Source organism: Protopterus annectens, chromosome 2.part2, assembly GCF_019279795.1.
Source record: "Protopterus annectens isolate FY-2018-M chromosome 2.part2, PAN1.0, whole genome shotgun sequence".
Lineage (NCBI taxonomy): Eukaryota > Metazoa > Chordata > Ceratodontiformes > Protopteridae > Protopterus > Protopterus annectens.
Genome location: NC_056730.1, coordinates 926145635 through 926171651, shown reverse-complemented (window position 1 = coordinate 926171651; position 26017 = coordinate 926145635). Strand labels below are relative to the sequence as shown.

General features: G+C 38.8%; 1 protein-coding gene across 2 annotated transcripts in view; it reads left to right on the top strand.

Moving 5' to 3' along the window:
- Positions 1-26017, top strand: part of ACOT12 (acyl-CoA thioesterase 12) — a 772547-nt gene that overhangs the window by 336295 nt on the left and 410235 nt on the right. For both annotated transcript variants that reach the window (XM_044064240.1, XM_044064239.1), the window contains exons 6-7: positions 2055-2211; positions 24243-24362. In XM_044064240.1, coding sequence (XP_043920175.1) covers positions 2055-2211; positions 24243-24362 — 277 coding nt within the window. The remainder of the gene's footprint in view (positions 1-2054; positions 2212-24242; positions 24363-26017) is intronic.

The following is a 26017-nucleotide window of genomic DNA, read 5'->3' as shown; positions in this document are numbered from 1 at the left end:
CTGGCACAGGTTTACTAGCTATGCCCCCTTCTACCCAGACTATAAGGTAGTTATCACTGCCACCAACCCCTACTTATCAGCTACTATAAAGGTCCTTACGAAGGGTGACCAATTCTACTGTGTAATGTTACTATTATCCAAATGGCAAGTGTGACCAAGACCAAGGCTATTTGGAGTGGCCTGTACAGTGTCACCAAATACATATGCAAGTACTCTAAGAGCTTAAATATGTCTCACAAATAGCCACAAAGATAGGTTTAAATATATTTAATAATAAATAATAAAAGAACAAGACGATACTCAATCAACACAGTAAGTGCAGAGTTCAGAATCACAGGAAATATTTTAAAACGGCATTGCAGGACAGTCTCAAATAAATACAAAAACATCTAAACTAATCTTTACTATATTCCTATCTATATCTAAGAGAAATTACTGTACCCTAGTTACTTACTATTAGCTAGGAAAATGCAGCTGTAGTGCTGATGATGAGTGTTTCTAGGTCCAAGCCAAGATGCAAAATGCCCAGTCTATCAGAGAGAATTCTAAAATTAATATCATGTCTTATTGCTGGGTTAGCCTGGATGGCATCACTCTTTGTCACCTGCCTTCAGTTCCCAGACTAACAGAAACTTAACAAAATTTAACATTTCTCTGTGGAAAATACTTATCTCTCAGATGTTTGCTCAGAACTGGAAGCTGTAAAACAATTAAACACTTTTACATTTGAAACCTAGTAATTATTTCTGTTTCAGGACAATAGGAACACCTCTAGCTCTAGACATATTGTCGGCTTGCTGCACTGAAACTGAGATAACACAATCATAAAACAATTTCAACTTATTTTCTTGAAGTTTTGCAAGTTAACTCTGTATGTTATAGCTTTTACTATTAAAACATACATTTGCACAGGTATATAGTTTATATACATTTCTGTTCTTTTCCAGTAAGGTACACTGTGGTTACATTTTAGCTCAGTACTTTACACACACTTCTGCAGCAGTAGTTTAATATACACATAACATATAGTTCTCTTACATTTGTAGGACAAGCATATGAATCATATTACTATTCACAAATGACATATGATTATTTGCAAAATTCCAGATAGCTGTACTCGCAGTATCACACTTCTGTATAAATCATATTAATATTTTCAGGTGACATATAATTATTTACAAAATTCCAAATAGTTGAACTGGCAGTATTTCCCTGGAGTCACAGGTTTCATATCAGTTATTAACTTAACATGAAAGGCAGTCCTTTGAGCAGTTTATTGTACACTATTAATATTGTTTAATTCCCTGTTTCTGGTATTTAAGTGCCTCAGAATAATAGCTTACTTGCAATGACAGTAATTTGGTTTGAATTAATTATTTTCTGAGACTTTAATAACTGTAAATCATTTAATAAGAAGTTTTTATTTACTTAATTGCATTTGATTACTAATTGGGCAGAACACCTTTCCAGCAGAGGGCAGGGAGATAAGCTCCAGAAATTAAGAAATTACAATATAAACTGTAAAGAGATGTAAACAGTAACTGTTGCAGGTTTGTCAAGTTTATACTGACAGATGCATACATAATCTAAATCATCTATTTACAAAATTGACAAGCACTTATAATAACAAGTGGTAATACCAGCAGGATTTACAGTTGAGTATATGACACGTTTAGTACGGAAGCAGGTAAGGGAATGAATAAAAGCTTTTGAACAGACATTTGTTGAGATAAGAATGATGCACAAACACTAGCTCAGTAAGAGCTGATACTGAAAAGTAATTTTGCTGAAAGTCACTTTCTGCATAACTGAGTTTGTCATTTTTCTCCCTATTATGTGACTGCGGAGTAGGTATATTTACATTTGAGGGGTATGAGGGTGTCCCTCCACACGAGGGTGCAGGGGACTTAAAACTAAAAAACTATTTTGAGATCCATTAAAAGTGGCTTTCAACAAGTTAATTTTGCAGTGTTGTCACTTGCTGAAAGTTCCTTAGTTGACTCAGTATAATTCCTCACAGACATGGAAATAATGCTATAAGTTCTCTGTTGCAGGTATAGCTTGCGGGAAGAACAGCAATGCTATGACAACAGACCGCTCCTGTGTGAAGAGTATTGAACTTGTTCTTCCACCACATGCAAATCACCATGGAAACACATTTGGTGGACAGATTATGGCTTGGATGGAAAACATAGCTACAGTTGCTGCAAGGTTGGTGAATGCCCCATATGCTAGATAATGCTGCTGCAGATGGCTTGTTTTGCTATAAGTTAAATAAATCTAAGGGGTAGTGCAGGTATGCATCCTCCATCACTTTTAAGTAGTAAAATTGTTTTATTGCTGTCACTGATCTTCTAGTTTTGTGAGATATGTACGTAGCCTGATTTTCCAGTAGGGCTACATGAGTTCCAGTAAACCCCCTGTTTTGGATAGTTCCTTAAAAAGGTTTACATTTATTAAATCCTTGAGCTGCCTATCCATGTATGCAGGGGGGAGTGGCAGTGATGTGTTCCAAACCTGTTGAAACACTTGCAGTTTTGTGGAATTTGGATGATAACAGATTGTGTTTTAGAAATCATGTGTAATGATTGTATGCTGTATGGTAATCATGTGAGACAGGTTTTGCCCGTTGTACGCAGAAAGTGAAAGAAGACTTAAAGCCAAGCTGTGTGACTTATTGTAGGATACATTGTGGAGTGTTAATCTTTATTAATCTAATATGAAGTATTCTTCATATTGATATAATAATCATATGTCTTTACAGTACTATAACTGTGCTAAGGCTTGTTCATTCATGCATTCATTCATTCTCCGATAACCTCTTTAATCCAGTTGAAGGTCATGAGCACAGTGGAACCAGAGTCGATCCAACACTTAGTGGGTGCAAGGCTGTAAAATTAATCCTGCACAGGGTTCCAACCCACCACAAACACACACACCATGGGAAATTCAGTGGAATGCCATTTGACATATGGCACATCTTTGGGGGAAAGCTTGAACACCTATCACTGCAGCTGAGAATGGAACTGCATCACTAAGCACTGTGGGGCAGCAACACTCCGAGATGTGCCAAAGTTGCACATTTATTGTTTCATACTTATAGGATATTGGGCATATGTCCTTACATTATTGCTATCGTGAAGGTTGCAGTCTTATTTTCTCCTACCTAATTTTCATCACTGCTGTTTTTTTAGAACAAAACACAATATATTTTTGTCAAATTCGATAGTGCCTGTTTATGTCACAACAGTCTGTGTTATAATATGCCTGATAGATCAACCATGTTTTTTGTCTGAAAATTCTTACGTGACTCAGTATTTCACCATGATGAATTGGAAAGTTGGGTTGGCATAATGAGTAGCAAACAATCAATTTTGTGGGAAGAATTCAACTGTTTGGTGAGACTCGTCTTCTAATATTTGTAATCTCCCAAGGAGGCAAGGACCTCTTTGTAGGGATCAGGATGACATCAGAAGATGGAGCTGATTGAAATTTGGTTTATCTTGAATATTAAAAATGTAGTGCTAGAAAACTGTGATTATGTTAAAAAATCAGGAAAGTACAGCACCCTCAGTGCATTTCTTGTGCTGGAGATGGACAGCAGACAGTGCTAGCCCACTAAAATAGTGTTAGAAGGTAAAACAATTTAAAAGCTGTTATTTAATTTGCTCTGCCACACATAAACAAAACTATGACTTTGAGCTTTAAAGTGGTTTCTCCTTCAGAGGGACATTTCATTTCTTAATATTGTCTAGTTGATAGTGCTGAAGTGTTTTACCAGATTTCAAAGGCTTTGTAAGCTTGTAAACTGCTTCATACTCCTACGGTGTTTTCTTTTTTCCTGTAGTTGGCACTATATGGAGCAGCTAAAACTCCATACACTACAAAGGATTATGACTGGGTGTCATTGATGAGAACCATTATGTTTTCTTGACATTGATGCCAAGATTCACCTGAGTGAGCTGCGGTATCACACAGCCCATGATATATGCAGCTTGCATTTACCCACTGGACTTTCCAGTTCATTATGATGAATATTTGTGAATGTAGGCAGCAGTGACAGTGTTGCAGAACTGGTGCTGAACAGGTACCTTAGATGTACTAAGGAACAAGACAAGAAAAAAGCACTCAGCACATCTGCCTGAGGGTCAGTAACTTCTTACACAAAAGCAGTTATAAGAGGGAAACTGAGCTCAATATGGTTCACCTTACCAGAACTGTAAGTGACTCATTTAGCACTCAGTGCAGGCTCCAGATCTGATACCCCACCTCGCTGAAGAAAATAAAATCGTCCACATCCTTAGTCTAGTGCTCCAAACCAGAACCCTGGCCCCACAGGTCTTCAATTGGAGAACAAAAAAAAAATGGCTTACTACATCTTACCAGACATACAACTCTGAAGCCTTAAAGTGTATATGTGCATTTCTGTACTGGCATTCAGAAATGCCAGAACAAAAAAGAATGCAGTAACTTCCTGATCATGCCTCTTAACACCTTGAACCCAGGGAAGATGCTGCCTTCACCCCACTCTTGCTCAAGGTGGTCATTTTGTTACAGAACCTAAACTGGGACACTTGAGTGCCACCTCAGGAAGCCAGGTCTGCAATCCCATTCTCCCAGCCCCCATGGGAGTGGAGATAGGGCAGCCATGTCATCTCACACCAGGGCTGGCAGGTTGACCTCCTGTCCTTCACCCAGCACTGTGGGGATGCCACTCTGTGAAGGGCACCACACAGGAGGCAAGAGGCCACATACCAGGAGGACTGAAATGATGCACATTCATCGGCGTCTGGCACCATGGTAAAGAGAGACTGAGGTGTGTAGCAAAAAGTATAAAGATGGGGGGACCCAGGGCCATCACCCCTGTGAGTTTGAAAGCTTTAGGTGCAAGGCAAAGGGGAGAACCAGTGTCATGGAAGTCTGGATCCGGGAGGGTCTGTCTGAGGTTTTGTGGCCCAGCAGAGTTCTGGGAAGATCCCCTGAGAGGCTCCAAGAGCATGCACTACACTGCATAATTTGGCAGCAGTTAGGAGATATATAGCCCTGGAAAAGAGCTCCCTCTCCTGGGTAGAAGTGGAACCCCATAGGGGTCTGTCCCGATGGAAATCTGGAAGGATGAGAGAGGTGGAAAGTGACCTTGACAGGACAGCTCCTGCCTGGCTGAGGGTGTATGGACCATGCCCCTTTGGGACGGAAGTCTGGAAGGGGAAGAGAGGCAGATAGTGGCAGGGCTGGGTGAGCTCCTGCCTGGGTGAGGGGAGGGTTAGGCAGAGCTCCCCACAAAGGAAGTCCTTAAGGGAGTACTAGGGTGGATGCCATAGGGGCCTGGAGAGCTCCTGCTGGGGCAAAGACATCCAACTTCACCCCATAACCGACAGCGTCCTTGAAAAATCTCAAAGTCCCCAGAGCTGCTCTGGATTAGAAAGCAGGGGGACTCTGAAGCCTTCATGAGAGCAGATCTGCCCTCAGTAGCTGAGGGGAGTTCTGGAGGGGCACATGGGATTGGAGGGAAACTCCTCTGAGAGGGCCCAAGGGCATGAGCAATCCAGCTCGATTTGGCAGCCTGCAGGAGACATGAAGGCAGTGGAGTCCCCTGACATGGGGGACTGCGGCCAAGGAAGGTCTCTTGGCCAGGTCGAAGGGGAGGGCTGTAGGGATTGGCCCTGACAGAAGTCAGTAAGGGAGCACCAGGCAGATGGGTGTGGGGCCTGGAGATCTCCTGCCTGGGTGAGTGGGGTCAAGCAGAGCTACCTACGATGGAAGTCCTCGAGGGAGCAACTGGCTGAAGGTGGCAGGGCCTGGAAGGCTCCTGCCAGTGCGAAGGCATCTGCCCTTACCCCATACCTAATGGCATCCCCGAAAAATCACAAAGTCCCCAGAGCTGCTCAGGATGGGAAAGCAGGGGAACTGGGCACCCTGGGAAGCCAGGTCACCATTCAGACTGAGCAGTCTAAACTGGGGCATTTCTGTGTCCCAAAGACAATGTTTCAGATTCTGGGACAGAGATTTCCAAACTGGGGCTGTCCTGGAAAAACTGGGACAGTTGGTCACCTTGCCCTTGCTACACTTATGCATCTTATTTACTACACACACACACACACACACACACACACACACACACACACACACACACACACACACACGCGCACACACACACACACACACACACACACACACACACACACACACACACACACACACACACACACACACACACACCACATACACACACACAATAAGCTGACATTGTTATTGGGTACATCAACAGTGATACATGCTGACAACATCCCAGCATCCTAGATTATAGCCACCTGAAGCCTGCCAGTTAGAAAACAATATGCTGCAGATGCTACCATTTTTAATAGCATACATAATGAATGTTATGTCAGCCTTTCTGCCATTAAGTATGGTACGACCAGGCCTACTATTGTTGGGAAGCCTTTAGTATGTGCTGCTTCCCAGTTCCCAGGGAATAACAGTTCTGCTTATGATCTCAGTGTTCATGGACATTAACCATTGGGGCCACACTGGTGATATAAACATGACAGTGTTTCATTCTATAGGTATACCTTATGTTATGCCATTGTTATGCCTAGACCAATTGACACTAAGGTCGGTCTCCAGACTGGCACTGTCCCCCATTGTGAACTTGAGGACCAAAAGTCTTCAAAATCTTTAGAAGAAAAAAATGCTACTCCAGTGGGGAAAAAAGGACTCAAGACTGTAGCAAACAGCTTATACAAACTCTTTTCTATAGTTACTGACACACTAAGCAATTAAATGTATTCATCTATGAAGCTCCAATATCACTGATGGCTTCATAAATGAATCCTAGTGCTGCACTCATTCTCCATTGGCAACTTCTAGTTGCATCTCCCAAGTAGCTGGTGCCCAAAAGCAACCACTCCCTTCACCTTGCCTTAGTTATGATTCTGTATTATGCTTGGGATGATAGTGCCTTTTCTTCCATGTGGATATTCTAACCCCTTCCTTATTACTCTGAATTATAAGGAAGGTGACATGGGAAATAGGAGCACTGGTGATATAGCTGCTACATTTCAGAAAAGGACTGTTCTCTGACAATGTCCTGTATGTGTCATGCAGATTTTACAAGTATCTAATGGACATAGCTAATGATCCATAACCTAGTCTGATCAGATTTTACCTGAATGTGGAACTGACTGAAGTTTGCACCACAGTATGTTTGAAATAGTATCCGTATTCAAATGAATATTCTAAAGGAATATCGCTGCTTGACGTATATAAGGAATTTATAGAATACCGTAGCAGATGGGCAAGATAGCACAAATGTTTAGACTATACAGCAGTGGAACAGATTATCATAAGGTCCCAGGACATTGGCAAATTATAGCATGTCAAGATACCAGGAGGTACAGCATATATATGTACCCATTGACATCAGCAGCTGATCATCTGCTTGCAACAATTGTCTCTCAGTTTGCATATCTCAGGAACAGCCTGGATGTTTAAGGGTGGCTGCAGTGGTGCAGCAGTTAATGTTGTCACCTCACAGCAAAAGGTTCTCTGGTTTGATTCTTGGCTGGGGTACCTTCTGTTTGGAATCTGCATATTCTCCCTCTGGTTGTGTGGGTTTCCTCTGAGTGCTCCTTTTTCTCTCCACATTCCAAAGACATTCTGCAGGTGGATTGAATGCTCTAAATTGGCCTTAGGTGTGTGCTTTTGTGTGAGTGTGTGTGTGCGTGTGTGTGTGTGTGTGTGTGTGTGTGTGTGTGTGTGTGTGTGTGTGTGTGTGTGTGTGTGTGTGTGTGTCTGCTTTCTCTGGAAGGTTGTCTGCCAGGCTGGCAAATGCACACTGCAAAAAGTCTCCACTGCCAATCGTTCAGTGGACTGTTCTTCTGCTGTGGTGACCCCTAATGAGAGAAGCTAAAAGAAGAAGAAAGAGCAGCCTGGATGTGTCTCCTGTTTCAACTAACTACAACTCTGTTGTTGGTCAGAATTGCATATAATCTCCATTTTGCAAATATGACAACATTTACACCTCTCCCATCTCTTGTCCACATCTAATTTCAAATGAGCTCTCTGACCTGGGTTTAAGTCAGGCAGGGAATAATCTGAATATCTTTTGCCATAAACCTATTTATACATGAATTTGGTCATTTTTTGATAGTGTTATATGGAATAATGTTTGCCAAAAACATTGGCTTGATCATTAGAACTGTGTAAAATTGGAGGATGAACAATAGTTGTGTAAGACTCACTCCATTTTCACTATGTCACATTACTCTGTATGACATTACATCTATATGCTAACCAGGATGGTTAGAAATTTTCTTCCTTATTTGTATTACTGTCACATTAACACCATTTGCATGCAGATAATGTGGGCTTGATGTTGTAAAGGTAAACCCATGCTTCTTTAAACTTCATATTTATAGGTCAAGTCCCATTTCCAGTGACAAGTATGATACAAATTGACTGTCTCAGTGTCTCTCAAATAAGGTCCACTATTGCTAGGCAATTTTACCCACTGTATTCAGCCAAGTCTGTTGGAAATCTTTTCCATGATCTTTTGGTAGTGTTGTCACAGTGAGAGATTACCTCTTTTGACCTGGTTTGTTTTCAATGCAGAATTAACATACACAATTTTAGTTTTATCAGCATTAATATTTTGCCACTACACTGGCATTATTTTTTCTCTCTCTACAGTTGTTCAATCTTTTTTTTGTATCATGCAGCATGGGTTCTGTATCTGAATCCTCTTGGCCCATAAGTTATAGTGAGATGAAAGCCAGGACTTCCTGGGTTGGGTGAGAGCCTTAAAGCCCATTTATTCCTGCCCAGGAATAGCAACTGATGCTATATTTCTCTGCAAGAGTTGGGCGGTATAGAGTGGGCCAACTTGGTGGTCCTGTGGTTTGACCCATCCTCTCCTCCTGGGGGCATCTCCCCATGGCAACTCCTCCAGGCTCTACTGTAGCTGTTTACCAAGGGGAAGCATGCTTTTGCATGCATTGTTTCTCCTTGGCTTACAAGTGAAAATGCACTCAGAAAGTGTGGGCTTTCTAGGATTGGACTCCACAGTGTGTAACGTCTAATGGTCCCACTAAGTGTCAGCCTTCTGGTGGGCAAGAAGAACCTCCCTTCTCTCAGGAAGGCTGAGCCAGCTGTGGCTACTCACTCTCAGTCTCCCTGTTCATGTCCTACGGGTATCCAAGATGGTAATCAAATTCGGGTTACTGATGATATCAGGGCTTTTCCCTCTATGCCTCACAGGAAGTCACTTGGCCAGCCATTGATGCACATCATGGATTTGTCTCAGGGCTTCTGTTCTTTGAGAAGTTGGCACCACAATCTGATACTAGTAAAAAAGAGGCCTTCATGCATTTGTACAACAAATGAATTGACTATGTGCTTTTATTTGGCCAACCATAATGGATATGGCCAATTATAGTCTGCAGGTCTGCATCTGCCTTATTTGCTTCTCTGAGGATGCCCATCCTGCAGGAAGTCACTGATCTATGTGCACATAAATCTTCCATATCTGATTGGATTACTTCAGCCACTATCAATTGTTTCCTGTAGTACACAAAGTGCTTTAACATTAAATTGTCTGAACTTCATCAACAATCATTGACAACTTAGTGGAACTTTATCAAAGTTATATCAATTTATCAGTCGTATCAGAGGTTTATGATCTGTCTGTAGCTGAAAACTTTCTGTGCCCAGTAGGTAAAATGAAAAACAATTAATGCCCATACTCCTGATAATTTTTTTGTTTTCAGTTTGAGAATATGTCTTCTCTTTCTCAGTTAATATTCTAGAACAGAAAGCAACAGACTTCATTTTTCAATCAACCTGTTGAAGTAAAGATGCACCAGCACCTTAAGTGCTAGCATTTATACTGTCCGCTGTAGGTTTACTGACACTGTAATAGGCATGTACTGGTGTGAAGACCAACATGGACTTAACCTTTCTGAAAGCTTGTTCTGGGGTGTTAAACCATATTAATGGTATATCTTTTTTTAAGAAGTTCTGTCAGAGGATGGAAGCATCATTGACATACGTGGCTAGAATTTCCCTCAGCTGGTTTATCATGCTATGTACTTGTTGGAGTTCTTTGGCATGACTTGGAATTGCCAACTCAGTCACAGCTATTACATTATCTGGATCTGATCTAACACAAATCTCTATAAATGCATTGTCCAAAGTACTGAATTTCAGTCTTGCCAAAACCATTTTCCTTATTGAGCTTAAGCAATGACTCTTCAGTGGTCTGAAGTACAGTCTTCACCTTTTTATCATGTGACTGTTTACCAGGCCCAAACACCAAAATGTCAGCTATCATAACCACTGTACCCTGGTTGTCTTTCAGGAGTGTACTCATGTACCCTGCTGGTCTTTGAGGAGTGTACTCATTTTGTGTTAAAAGATCTAAGGTGCTGCAGTAATTCTAGATGGTAACCATTGAAAACAAAATCATCCACCTGGAGAATTGAAAGCAGTCAGTGTTGTGTTGCACACATCAAGATGTGTTTATCAAATCCCACTGGATGTGTCTAACACAGAGAACATTAACTTGAGTGCTATATCTTCCAAAGTAGGTAGGATAAACCTCTCTGTTTTGAACAAACTATTTAGACTTTTCAAGTCAATACAAATTCTCACTTTTCCATTATCATTTATTACTGACATAATTGGGACACACCAGCCTATAGATTTTGTAACCTTTTCAATTATTTCAAGAGCCTATATCCATTTTAACTTAGGCTTTATCTTACAGGACATGAGGAGTGATACTCTTTGTGGTATAGTTAGGGTATAAGGAATGAAAAGTGGTCTCAGATGAACCTTTATTGGCTCACAAGAAGTTCATCAACAAACATTCGTGCATGTATTTTTCCAGTTCTGGAAATTAAACACAATTTACACGCAGTGGCTATAATCAGCAAATTATTCACATGAGGGTATATTGATGCAAAACTCTTATTGTGCCCTTTCCACTTAGTCATGGTTAGCAACTTTCCTTTGCATATGCTTCATGCTATAAATTGAGCATTTGTGCTCTTATTAATTTATCAACATTAAAAGATGAGTTACATTTTTTACTGCTTATGTTTCAGGTGTTACACAGACCTTGGCCAAAATATGTCATAGTTCATATAATCAGTTCTGCCAAAAAGGACTTCAGGTTATCCTTCCTGGTTAGTTCCTTCATAGCAGGCACATTCTTGTGGTTGGCAGCTACATTTTCCCGCACAACTATTGTTGAAGTTGCACCAGCTTTTGGTCAGTTCTCACCTAAACTTCTCAAGCCTTTTCAGTAAGTCCTCCTCAGTTGGTGGTCAGCAGGAAAACACACAAGGAACCCAACAATTATAGCACTGTAGAGAACTAGTAGTCTGAATATGGTTTGAAAATTGGTATCCTACCAAACATCGCCAGTGTAAAGTCCAAGGAGACAATGGAGACAAGACATTTATAAAACATGGGTTTATATTCACAAAGTCATTTGAAAAATCCAAATAACAGTTAATTTGTCTTGAAACAAAGCATAACAGCACATGTGGTTTCTTTCTCCACCAATAGGGTAGTCTGTCACAGCCACTTTGGAAACATGCTGTCTTTAAAATCCTGGTTATAAGCCTCAACAAGGCCCCAATGGCAGTTCAAAAGTCCATATGATTTCCCTAAATATAATCCAAAAGTTATCCCTGATTTGGTTCTCATACTCCATAACTTCATGGTATTCTGAGCAAGCTCCACTGTACTCAAACTTTACCTCCAGTGGAGGAAAGAACTTCCTGATTCTAGTGCTTACCTATTTTTATGAGAATGTTCCCATACCACATAATGCATACAGTACCTATTTATTAGAAACAATGTAACAGAAAAACGAAAGTGTTAAACTCTAAAATATCAGTCAGGCATTTTAACTAAACATTTGTATCATAATCATTTCAAAAAATAAAAGTAATATTCAAATATCCAAATACCATAAAGCATCAGGCATGCATTTTAAAGCTTTATTACAAAAAAAGGAAACTGGCATAAACCAATATATCACTCAGCATCAAAATAATGTTCTTGTTTTACCTTTTAATATGAATGAATTTCTTATAAATACAATACATTTAACAAACCTTGAAATAAATTTGTTACTTCATGTTTCCAGGATCTTATATATTTCCTTCCAATATTAATTTACTCAAAAAGAAAAAAAAATGATTTGATATTGGTGTTTCTGCTAGTACTGGAACACACAACAATTTCTGGTTAACATTTACATTAATATATATGACCAAAGTAATACATATTTCTATATCAAAACAGAGAGCTGGCAATTTAGGGCATTATGTAAACATAAGTTTCAAACTTCCAATAATATGTTCTCCAAATCTCTAGCGTTTATCAAGTTAATTAGGGCACATTATACCAGACTGATTGACAAAAATGTATATAAAATTATGTAGTATATGGCATAATTCATGTAGATATGTACATTTGCAGTAAGGTTGATTGATATAACGGCACAGTTAATGAAAAAAATTATTGACATCCAATAGTACTACATCTTAATTTTTCTCATTTACTCTAAAATGTATTAGGAACCAACAATGCCTCTAACTTAATGTTTTGATTTGCTTTTGATACTAAATGGATTCCTACTATATTTCCATCCGGCACACCCATCCAGTAACGGGCAACTTTCTTATTTACATTTGATATTACCTCAGCAAATATTCAGTACAGTTTAAATGCAAACAGATTAATACTTTATTATTTAAAAATATTCTAAATTATTTAGCTATAATTAATTTTAGTTTTCCTTTCGTATTTGTTTTTATTTGCAACCATAAACCAGTGCATAATCTCCATTTTTTTTAAAAAGCTTTCAAAATTCAACATCATTTCTTTAACTTTTCTGTGTTACTTTAGAGTTAGCCATGAAATATAATAATTTATACCACAAGAAGACTTTCAAAAAGTATGCAGCTTAATTATGCAATTCTAATATCTTCTATTTAAATTAAAGTAAACAAATTGTACACAGATCTACCAGAGTATTTCAGTTTTGCTCCTCAATGTTCTTTATAACATCACTTTGTAATTTCTTTTCTTGGTATCATTAGCTGTGTAACTCTTGGCTCTAGATGATTGTTACTGTTGAAGTAACACATTGACCCCATGTGCAAAAATGGGCAAAGGGGCTGTGGATAGATGGATTAGCTGAAATATAAGCTTTAAAACAGGATATAATCCCCAATGTCTTATATAACATTATCACTGGTGAGCTAATCTACTACTTAAATGTCTGCATATAAATTTACTCATATTTCCAGTGTATCTTTTGACTATTGATTTATCCACTGCCACAACTGGGTTGATAATTAAAGTATTTAGGCATTGCAATTATTTTAATCTTCTGTAGTTTTGATCTTTTAATAAATAATAGCCCAACATAAAATGTCTGTATTAATGTATTATACATTTATTTTGTTATGCTATTTTAAGAAAATATGTATTTACTGAAACGATCAGTCTTTAAAATCTGAACAATTTATTATTCCAATTTATAGCTGATAATTATTGTAATTCTTTTATAACATCATAACAAATTATGCAATTCCTGTTTTATCATTATTTATTGTATCTATCTTTTAAAACTTTACAAATACTTCAAATAATTTTAATAGCCATTTCAAAATGGAATCATTAAAACCTTATAATCTGCATAAAGACCGACATTTAGTAATTTCTCTATTTTTCCTCATACTTTTTCTTTCACCAATATTTTATTTTTTCTGCTCGTGATTATACTAAAAATGAACAGCTGTAGTGACAATAGAAATCTGGGTCTATATTAGAACACTGAAGTTTCAAAACTTCGAATGTTCTAATATCGACCCCTATTCAGCAAGCGCTTACAACATTGAACATGCAGAACAGCGGTTCCAAAACACATACACACAACACAAGCACACCAAACAAACAGCAATCCACACACATACACCTAAAATCTTACATTTAACCCTACACTAAACTGTACATACACCACTAACTATACACTTACCTTAAACCAAATGCTAACCCTAAGGTCTGTCACTATCGCACACTCACCTCACCCACGCCCTAACCCTAACTCACCTACCCCGCCCTAACCCTCATCTCCACACAATCGCACACTTACCTGACCCATACCCTAACCCTAACTCACCTAACCCACCCTAACCCTCACGTCCACACAATCGTACACATACCTAACTCGCACCCTAACCCTGACTCACCTAACCCACGCCCAATTGTACACTTACCTGAACCCGACCCATAACTTTCCACCACAGTGCTGAAAATAGTGAAGTGACAGAAACGGACAACCAAATTCTTTCTCTAGGAAAAAAAATCAGTTTTCTGTAGCTTCGCTATTTTCAGCATTCGCTGAATAGGGGTCGATATTAGAACATTCAAAGTTTTGAAACTTCGATGTTCTAATATAGACCCTAGAAATCCTTGTCTATTACCATATGTTATTTTCATATGTGTTGGTACAGTACAGCTTAGAGCTCCATTTTAGAGACATATTTGAATTCTGTAAAATATTTCTTGCAGGATTTATAAATGATGCTGGAAAATGAAACTCTTTCTGGGATTCATTAAAAGTTGTATTGCTCATGCTAAAAAGGCCCTGCTGCCACGATATGCTAATTTGCAATTCAGAGAAATGTTAGCAACAACAAGGTAAGACCTTGTTATCAGCTAATTTGCATTTCTCTGAACTGCATTTTTTACTGCGACATGCAGATCATTACTGTAATAGTTGCAGTGTCATTACAGCCTGTATCTAGTATGCCCTGGTGGCTAGTGAATTCCCTTACTTCCCAGTCCCTGTAGTGATATCAGTGCCATTAAGGCACTTAATTATATTATATCCCTGGTGGCTAGTGGTTCCTTCAACCCTCGATCCCCTTAGTGATGTCAGTGCCCTTAAGGCACTTCACCAATGTGTGCTCCTGACCTCACCCAGTACAAACAGCTCCAAAACCAGGTTAAGTGCCTAGTACTACAAAACAAAAAAGAATACTACCTTACACTACAAAATCAGCACAAGCAAAACCCAAAGAAATTCTGGAGCTCTCTTAACTCTTTATTAAACCCAGGCTCTAACAATAATTTATTTATTTTATTTATTTTACATTTGTTGACCGGGCTAGTCTAGCTGGATACATATCCTTTTTCAGTAGAGGCCCGAGGAGAAAAGCTCCAATAATGAGAAAAATAACACACTACAACTAGAGAGAGGAACAACATTATAAAGATAACAATAATCCTTGCTAGAGCCAAATAAAACACCTATTGAAATTGCCACAGCCTTCAACTCCTATTTCATAGATACTACTATAACCAATCTAACCACTACCTTTCCCAAGACCAACTAACCCTCTACAGACCTTTCCACAGTTAACACTTGTACACCCCCCATTCCCAACTTTACTCCAATCACCCATTCCCACTTCAACTATTAAAAAATGCTTCTAAAACTCAAACCATGCTCTAATGCCCCTGACACTATACCCACCAAATACCTACAAATGTCAGCCAACTCAGTCGCTTACCCTATCAGCATACTTCTCAACAGATCTGTCCAAGAATCCTATATGCCCATGATCTGGAAAAAAACTTATATCCTCCCTCTACACAAAGGGGGCCCCAGCATAGACACCACCAACTTCCACCCCATTGCTATACTATCACCCATCCCTAAGATTCTGGAAAAATGTATTCATTCTGAACTTCTTCACCATCTGACTCACAACCACATCCTCTCCTCCATCCAACATGGATTTACGCCAGGACATAGCACCACCACTGCTCTAATGTCGTTCATGGACACTATCAACCGAGCCCGTGATGCTGGTAAAACCGTCTCTTCACTATTTCTTGATCTTTCTAAAGCTTTCTATACTATATCCCATTCTCTGCTTCTAACAAAACTTTCTAACATTGGTAGCTCACCTCAAACTTTAAACTGGTTCTCAAATTACCTCACTAACAGGCAATAATCAACTAAATGGCAAAACTCTTACTCTCCTTTCCTAAACACCACCACTGGTTTTCCTCAAGACTCCATTTTAGGCCCACTTCTGTTTAGCATATTTATCAATAACTTCCACACCACATTCTCTCAAGGTTCAATCATCCAGTATGCAGATGACTCCACTATCATTTGCACTGCAAACGACCCATCAGAACTACATCAACTCACCAAAAACACCCTCACCTCCACTGAAATTTGGATGTCATAGGTTTATAGGTAGGTGCTAGACTATTGGCCCTAGGGCCTATACAAGCCTAGCCAAAAAGGTACCCTGGATTTTGCCACCCAAGAAAATTATTTTCCTGTGCCCCTGTCGAGAAGAGCCACAGAAGTGATCCCCAGGGTGAATTTCCTATCTCCCATTCAATCATCAAGATTTTTCTTGAAGAGTGCGAATGAGGAGCTCTGTTTGACATAGATAGGTAGTTTGTTCCAGAGTATGGGAAGTCTCTGGGACAGGAATCTATCCCTCCAGCATGTTCTGTTTATTGTGGTGACAAGGTTTAGGCCCCTAGAGTGTGTAGCTTGGAGGGACTGGGATTTCTTTAAGTGAAGCATGTCCAACAGCTCTGGGTTTGACATAGCTTTGTATGTTAGGCAATGATCGCCTGTGAGTAGGCGATATGCGACGGAGTAAAGCTAGAGTTTTTTGAGATGGTCAGTGTAGGGCATCTGTTTGAGGCTGGTAATCCTCTTTGTGAGGTATTTCTGCGGCCTTTCTAGTTGCTGTAGATGTCTTGTGAGATACATACCAAAAGGGGCGTTGTACTCTATAATGGGTCTAATGAGTGACGAGTAGAGGGGAACAATGACCTCTTTTTTCCTGGATGAGAAACCTTTTGTGATGAGGTGTGCCACGTAGAAGGATTTCCTGACTACTGTGGTGATGTGATTATCAAAGGAGACAGTACTGTCCACCTGTGTCACAAGATCTCTTATCACACTTTCGGTGTTAAATAGATTACCGCCTATGTGATAGTTCATGGGTACAGAGTTTTTACCAAAAGGGATTACAATGCACTTTTTGGCATTGTGCTTGAGGCCATGGCTTTGACACCAGGCATCTGTCTCAGTGAGGCATTTTTGTAGGATGTCCACATCATTAGGAGTTTCAATTATGGCTCCTAGTTTGCAGTCATCTGCGAACTTTGTTAGCCAAAGACCTTCTGTATTAGCCTGTACTTCTGAGAAGTAGATATCAAGAGGACCCAGGACTGAACCCTGTGGTACTCCACTTGTCACTGGTCTGAAGTTGGATTTGGAGTCTGATACTTTTACAGTGTGGGTTCTGTCAGTGAGCCAGTTGGCAACCCATCTTGTGACATAGGGATTTATACTTAGTTTAGTGAGTTTATCTATAATTCCAGAGTGGGGGATGGTATTGAAAGCCTTGGCAAGATCTAGATAGGCTGTGTGAACCATCTTACCCTCATCTAAGGCTTTGGAGACCACTTCAAAAAAGTCTATCATGTTTAGGAGACATGATGTGCCTTTTACAAACCCACACTAGGTGGGGTCCAGAGTTTGGAGATTACCAATGTCATTGTTTATAAGTTCCATGATGATACATTCCATAGCCTTGCAGACCAGGCTCATCAGGCTAATGAGATGATATTTCCTGGGGTCTGTGGTGGCTCCCCCTTTGTGGAGTGGGATAACCATCACTGTGTGCCATTCAGTGGGCACAAAGCCTGAGATGAGGCTATGATTGGACATGGTACTTAGATGGCGTGCCAGTTCATTCTGTAGAATGCAGCCTTGGATGTTGACAGGTCCCATGGATGCTGTGCAGCCGTGTATACAGGAACTTTGCATTCTTCCAATATAGAGATGGGCCCTTTAGGGGGTGAGAGGGGGGTAAAGTTAGCACTGAACCTATCTGCCAGGATGTTGGAAATATCAGTTGGTTCTGTATATTTAGTGCCAATGTGTTGTAACTCAGAGCAGATCTGAGTGTTGTCATTGAGATTCTTGACATAGCTATAGAATACTTTGTGGTTGTCTTTAGAATCAGTGGCGATTTTGTTTTTGTAACTAGCTTTGGAGAATTTTATGAGGGATCTCAGCTTTTTACTGAGGCTGACCAGGGAGTTCCTCCAATCATGGGATTTTACTCTTTTGTGCAACAGTTTCTTTCTTCTGTTGAAGAGTTTGCTTATGGCAGAGGACCACCAGATTAGCTTCCTTTTCTTGGAGGATAGCATCTTGGTTCTGTTAGGGATTGCATGATCCATGCACTCGTGTGATTATAAAGTGCATTTGTGTAGGAGTCAGCAGTCGTACCTCTATTGTCCATCTTCATGGGTGTTGTGAAGTTTGCCACTTCAGTTTTAAGAAGCGTGAAGTTGGCTTTGGAGAATTTTTTTACGGTGGTTTCCCTAATGGGGGGTGGGGGCGGGATGTGGATGTCTAGTGTGATTAGCTTGTGGTCGGATCTGACCAACGAGGAATTGACCTCTGGTGTGGAACACCAGTTGCCCATGTTGGTAACAACCAGGTCTAGGATATTGCTGCCCCTGGTGGAGGTGTGGATAAGTTGATTCAAGGCATTGGAATTAATGAATTCCAGAAAATGGTAAGCAAAAGAGTTGATACATGAGTAGTTTTCCCAGTTAATGGTGGGGTAGTTGAAATTGCCCATTATTAGGGTGTTAGGTTGTACCCTAATATTTTTCAGTGTATCAAGAAATGAGGAGTGGGAATCCTGGGGCATGGTGGGGGATCTGTAGCAAGCTACAATTTGGATTGCGGTCTTGCCCAGAGTTAGTTGCACTTGGATAATCTCGGATGCATTATGCTGAGCAACTAGCCTGGAGGTGTGGATATCCTTAATGAATATGGACACACCTCCACCTTTAGTGTTTTGGTCCAGGTTAGGTGGCCGAATGGTGTGGTATGAATTATAGCCTGGCAATGCAGGGGTGCTCTTTGGAGCCTTGAACCAGGTCTCTGTCACTGCACAGATGTTGATGTTCTCCATTTTAAGGAGTGCCTCGAGTGAGTGCATTTTGAGGGTTAGACCTCTAGCATTGAGTAGCATTACCCTCAGATGTCTAATAATAATCTTGCATTGAACCCCTACAAAACCAAACTAGTAATCTTTGTCCCCAAAAACTCCACACCCCTAAAAAAGAGAACTTCACCATTCAATCCCTAAATGGTACCACCATCAACATTGTACTTAGCACAAAACTCCTAGGTGTCATTATAGACGAAAACCTCACATTTAACCTGCGCATCCAGTCCAGTGTCAAAAAAACACATCAAAAGCTTGGCACTTCTTCCCGACACAAACATCTAACTCAGTGCATCAGCCCGGCTATCTCTTGCCTCTTCTTTCTTATTACCCTCTCTTTTATATGGTGCCCCCCTTCTCACCAACATTCAGTCCTCTCTAAAGTCCAAATTAGCTGTAGAGCTTCTATACTATCTTGGAATGTATATGTTCTCATGTATATACTCTGTATTGCTTGTATACTATCTTTAATTTAGAATGATTACTTATGCAAATTTTCATTAATTGTATAAGCTGCCAATTATATGTACCAAATGTCTCTATTAATGTAAATTCTGTATTGTATGTGAAGCTTTTCTCCCCAGGACTCTACTGAAAATAGGCACTTCTGGCCCAGCTGGACCATAAAAGGCTACCTTCCTTATGTTACAAAGCATCAAGTATTTAAAAGCCATAGCTCACTTAAGCTGCTTCTAAAATATGTAATGTTGCTAGTCAGTCAAACAAGTGGTATATTTCCAAAGATATTTTTTCCTGGACGAAAAATAGCCTTTCAAGATTTTTTTCTAGAACACTCTGTGCCACCAATGGCACTTCAAGTATTTCTTCTAGCTGTCTATAGAAACTGTTCAGTTTTTATGAGAGACATCTTAATTTATTTGACTAAGACCTTTGACCCTGTTGTCTTGGATTAATAATTAACATCCTTAAAAGGACAAGTCATGGAATATTTGGAAAGGATATCAAAGAGAGAAGTCTGGGCAGTCCTTTTCTCATTCCTCGCTTTTTTGTTATTATGTCCTACATGACAGTGTCATTTGAATACTATTCTGTTTTTTAGTTATCTGACTATTGACATATTATCCTTAACTGTTCTTCTGTATACTGATTACATTGTAAACTTTCCATACTCTTCCTCAGGTTAATCCATTAAAACCTGCCCAGACAGAGAGACCTTTCAGCTCTTGCTTCTTGCTTCAAACAAAAGAAACTGAACTATTTATCAACATTTCAGCAAACAGCACAGGAGCAAACCAAGGCTGTAAAAGGCAGTCCTCATCAATGACGTCACCAAATACAAAATAGCAAGCTTCACATAAATCCAATAAATGGCAATGTAAAGTATTTATTCAGAGAACAAACTGGCAAGCGCTTTCCTCCAACAGGGCTTCTTCAGGAAAAAATACATCTTAGTTAAAACAGCACTATAATATATACACCTGTTAAACTAATCATCGTTATGACACCACATCCTGTCCTTTAAAAAGCAAATATAAAAACTATATAAAATTTATAAATAAAATTTGTATAAATATGTTTTTCTAAAAATAACTATATACCCAGTTCAATGTTCTATAACAACAGAATCATATGCAAGCAATCCATTCATAATAATTTAAAAAAATGTTATTACATACAAAAACAATGTATCATAAGGAATCCCATTATATATAATAAATTCATCATAAAAAATTCATCATAAGAATGTTAAATTATACTAGTATGACCTTATATACCAAATCATCATTTAATCTTTAATTTCCTATTCTTTAACATTTGTCTGATAGGTATTTTATCATTTAAGCCTGGTTTCTGATCGGCCCTTAGCCTAATAATCCACTTTAATTCACATCTCTCAGTGTAGTTCCTAACATCTCCACCTCTAATACTAGGTGTATTAACCTGGAAAACTAGGAACCTAAAATGGTGTTGTTCATTAGTGTCAAGCACATGTTTAGATGGTGTTTAGACAGTGCATTTTTGGTGGATTTGATACGTATATTATATATATGTTCTCTAATTCTTAAAACGTGGTGCAAGCTGTGCACCTGGCTATGTATATAACATGTTCAGACTGGCAACCTGCTTTGGCCTTGAATTGGAATTGAAAGTTTGTAACTGGATGTATACAATTAATGTTACTATCTAAATAACCACATAAATTACATCTATTACATGGTATAGTACCACACTGTGAAGGGTCTCTAAAGCTGCTGTTAAGGTCCTTGTGGTAACACAGTAATCTGTGAAAATTCATCCTATTCCCCTAAATGAATTGGGGTCTATCACCTACAACCTCCCTCAGGTTGGGATCCACCGTAAGTACTCCTCAATTTTTGCAAAAAATATCCCTGATGCTGTTAATGTCCTGTGTATAAAAAAGGGATATCTTAACTTCTGGGTTCCGTGAAATTCCACTCTCATTACTATAATTCATAGTACTGTTAACCCTGTTTCTGTCAGCAAAATAGGGGCAGGCAATACCTCCTCTTAATGAATTGACCCCTTCAAAACCTGTCAACACTTCTTCCAATTTGTAGGACATGTCCATTAATCTATCTTTCAAATTAGACAACTTCCAATCTAGTGATGACAAGTTGGGAGAAGGAGAAGTTTTTCCCCTTAGCTAGCTTTAAGAGGCATGTGATATTTTACACCTGTTTTGTGGATGACCTTTTCCTTTTGTGGACAGGTAATGATATGGAACTACAAAACTTTTTTGATGAAATTAATTCACTTACACAGTACTTGAGGTTTACGATAGAGAAGTCTGAGTCCTGGATTTTATTTCTGGATGTTTATATTGAAAGGTTAACAAATGGGCTACTAAACACAGGTGTGTATAGAAAATCATGCCATGAGAATACAGTTTTACATAGAGATAGCATGCACCCCAGTTTTCTATTTAAGAACATAATTAGAGGTCAAGCCATGGGTGCCTCATGACTTAATCCAACGAATGAAGGGTATGAATGTGAGTTGTCTAATTTGAAATCTCTGAAAGGTCTGTATTATGTCTTCAAAAAGGCATCACAAGTCACATGAGGAACTACCTTCATCTCAGTTTTTGTTATGAAACTTTATTTTTAATCTGCAAGACATCTGAAAGGACATCACCATATAGCTTTATTTTAATCTCATCTGTTCCATTTGAATTTAAGGCAGAATTCATATTGTGCAAAATTCAATATGAAATACTGTGATACTGTGTTTTCTGATTAGGATTAAGCTTATATGTGTGCGTGCGTGTGTGTGCGTGCGTGTGCGTGCGTGTGTGTGTGTGTGTGTGTGTGTGTGTGTGTGTGTGTGTATATATACATATGATTATGCTTTGTGTGTGTGTGTGTGTGTGTGTGTGTGTGTGTGTGTGTGTGTGTGTATGTGTGTGTGTGTGTGTGTGTGTGCACACGTCATGTTTGTTAGGTGTGTGTGTGTTTCAATTACTGATGAAGTTCAGTTAAGGGCAAAAGTGCTCAACTGTTTAATATATTTTAATTTTTATAAAGACGTATTGATTTCTAAAAAGTTATAAATGCTTGATTATTTTAAAGTCTCAATTGAGCTGAGTACAATTTGTTTTTCTTTTTTCCTGATTTTATAGAGTTTCATCCAGTAACTTAGTTGACTACAAAAATACTAGTTTTCCCTGTGGTTTGTTTTTTCCTTATAGATGGGAAATGTCTTTACTCACTAAGACTGGAAAACTACTGCACCTCACATAAGCATCTGTTTTGTATATACACACACACACACACACACACACACACACACACACACACACACACACACACACACACACACACACACACACACACACATTTGTAGTGCAGAAGGTGCAGAAAACAGAGACTGCACAATAAGTGCAAATGTTTGAATGGGAATATGCTTGTCGCATAGGCAAGTGGTGGTGTGTCATATAATCACACTTGTTTTTAAGTTTTATGTGTTCAATGTTTTTTTTTTTCTTGCAGGGAATAGGCATCTGCTATTGTGGTATGCATTTGTGTTTATTTTGCAGAGTAAATATTGCACGGAATTGTTGGGGTTTAGTACGTATGATAGCAGTGATGGTTTGTAGGAAGATTTCTCACTTTTCTAACATGTGACCAGGGAGCTGCTGTGTAGGGGGCTGGCACCCCTACAAAGAACAGTTTATGTTTCCTTTTTCTTATGTCCTATGTATGGTCAATGTTTTGTGAAGTTGGTCTGTTTTTTGTTATTTTGATTTTTCACTGATTTGTTAGTTCAGCATTATTTGATTTAATATACATTTAGATAGATTTACCATTATTTATCCAGCTATTCATACTCTCTGTAGTATTCAGTTCCTCTCTGTCACTGCTACTCTTCTATGTTATCTCATTTCTGCTTCCACTCTCTGGCAAGGCCTAGGCCCATTTGTGTCCATTCACCCCAGAATTATTTTTCTACCACCTACTTAGGACCCTAGTACGTCATTTAAATATGTAAAAATTGCTTCAAGCTTGAGTTCTTTTAAAGTATTTCATCAATAGATGGACAGGAATGCAGGCATATGACTCATGGATTGATGGTAGCACTGATGGTAGCAAGCTTCTTGATAATCTGTCTTAAGGCTGTGAGCTTGCACAACAGAACTTGCTGTAACACTGTATACGATCTTGTTCCCATGAACCTCACAAAAATCTCCTTCCAAGTATCAAATGATACAAAGGACATTGCATGATTTTCTGAGGAAACTTGTAGGAGCAGTGGCCAAATCTATGGAGGGGGGGCAAATGAAACAGTAAAACAGCTAGATCACATGGGGGGTTTACTGTACAGTTTTGCACATAAATCATGACGTGCTAAGCCATTACCCACTGCATAAAAGGCTGAAGGTGCTGGATGAAGAAATCTGGTTCATATGAGGAGTATTGTGCACATGGGAAGTGATAAAGACAGTGGCGGATTATAATAAAGGTGATTTGGGTGGTTGCCCAGGGCCCACAGCTTGCTTGAAGAACACCTTAATGGAACCCTACCCCTTGAGCTCTTTCCATTTCAAATAGCACCAACAGCAAATTGGTGCTCAAACAATGTTACTGCTGGTGCTGTTCTGTTAAGCATGTGTGCTTAGTGCAGCTGTGATGGTCATAATAAACTACTGGTTGTTTTGCTTGCCTTTTTTAGTCGTTTTTGCTGTAATCATCCAATCCTGAAGTCCGTTGACATGTTCATGTTTAGAGGCCCTTCCTTTATTGGTGATCGCTTGGTCTTCAAAGCTGTGGTGAATAACACATTCCAGAAAAGGTAAGCTCTGTTTTAATCAGTTTATGTCTACATGTCACTCTCATAGCACGTGCAGCTCTTTACAGACTGACCTTAATGGCATTAACCTCTGATGAGGCAAAGTATCAGCACCATTCATTTTGTTGTGTGGAGTTTGATAGCATTTTTTACTTAAATTTTTGTACCCCAGCTGACAACTGCATTTGTCAATTAACAAGCTTGTGTACTGATATTCTTTCTGAATTATTTACTATAAGTGCACATTTCTCTGGTAAATTACAGAAACCCAAGGCTGTGCAAACATTGTTTTAATATAAGCAGATAGACCATTTTGAGGTATGGAAATTCTGAATTTGCCAACTTTTGCCAAAATTGGTTTTATTTCTTTATTTATTTCACATTTTTTAACTGGATATATGGGCTGGCCATTTGACTCTATTCAGTGGCATTGACAGTTAGATAGAGAAGTCAAGTTAAACAGTATTAGAAGCTGATACTTAACATTTTGGGCAGAGTACAGCATATGATGTATAGGAATATACTGAGCATGAAATTTATATGCATTAATAGTTATTTTATATATATACATATATATATATATATATATATATATATATATATATATATATATATATATATATATATATATATATATATATATATATATATATATATATATATATATATATATAAAATATATAATATATATATATATGTGTGTGTATATACATATATATATATATATATATATATATATATATATATATATATATATATGGGTCTATTGTGATGACTGAACCATCCTAATATCAAATCTAAAACACAGACAAAATAAGTTAGATCATACACAACTGCAAACACTTAACCAAAAATAATAACCTACGCCCGCACATGCGCGAGTGTGTGTGTGTATGTGTGTGTGTGTGTGTGTGTGTGTGTGTGTGTGTGTGTGTGTGTGTGTGTGTGTGCAGACTACCGCTGTACATTTAGCTTTATTATGTATGCCATTTACATCACTGTGTGGGTACTATGCCCCTTACATGTTACACTGTTTATGTTTTTTGCATATGTACCTATTGTGATTATAACAATATCCCTATTTCCTCTCCCAATATTAAAACTAAACCACCATAACACTAGCTTCAAATTTGTCAAAATAGTGGCAGTGTTATGAGAAGGTTTTACTGACTTTAAGATGTAGAGTTAGGGTGGAGGAAGGGGAAGTGTTAGGGTTAGGGTTAGCAGTCATTACTAAAGAGGGCAGGAGGGCTTGTAATCTGTAGAAATCAGTGGACAGGCCACAGTTAATGAAAATACTTGCATCTGATGTAGGAGATCCTCTTTGCTAAGGGTAGGTTGATTAGAGTTGTGTTTGACACCACGCAGGAGACAGCCTGGTGTTTCTATGTGGTGGTAGAATGTGATTATAGGGATCCGTAGTACCTTGGAGAGAGCAAGGAAGAATACAGGGATGCATATCTAGGGTACACGTATAACTGATTTTGTTGTGCAGGGAATTGGCAATGTCTTTGAGATCAGAATAGGTGCTCAGTGCAGTTATGACAATTGCTTCAGATTTTCTTGATGTAAAATTAAAATGGCTATATGATTGCCCTTGGAAGAGGTAGCAATTTTTAGTTCATAACTTGCCTTACATGTCTTAATCATGCGCTTGA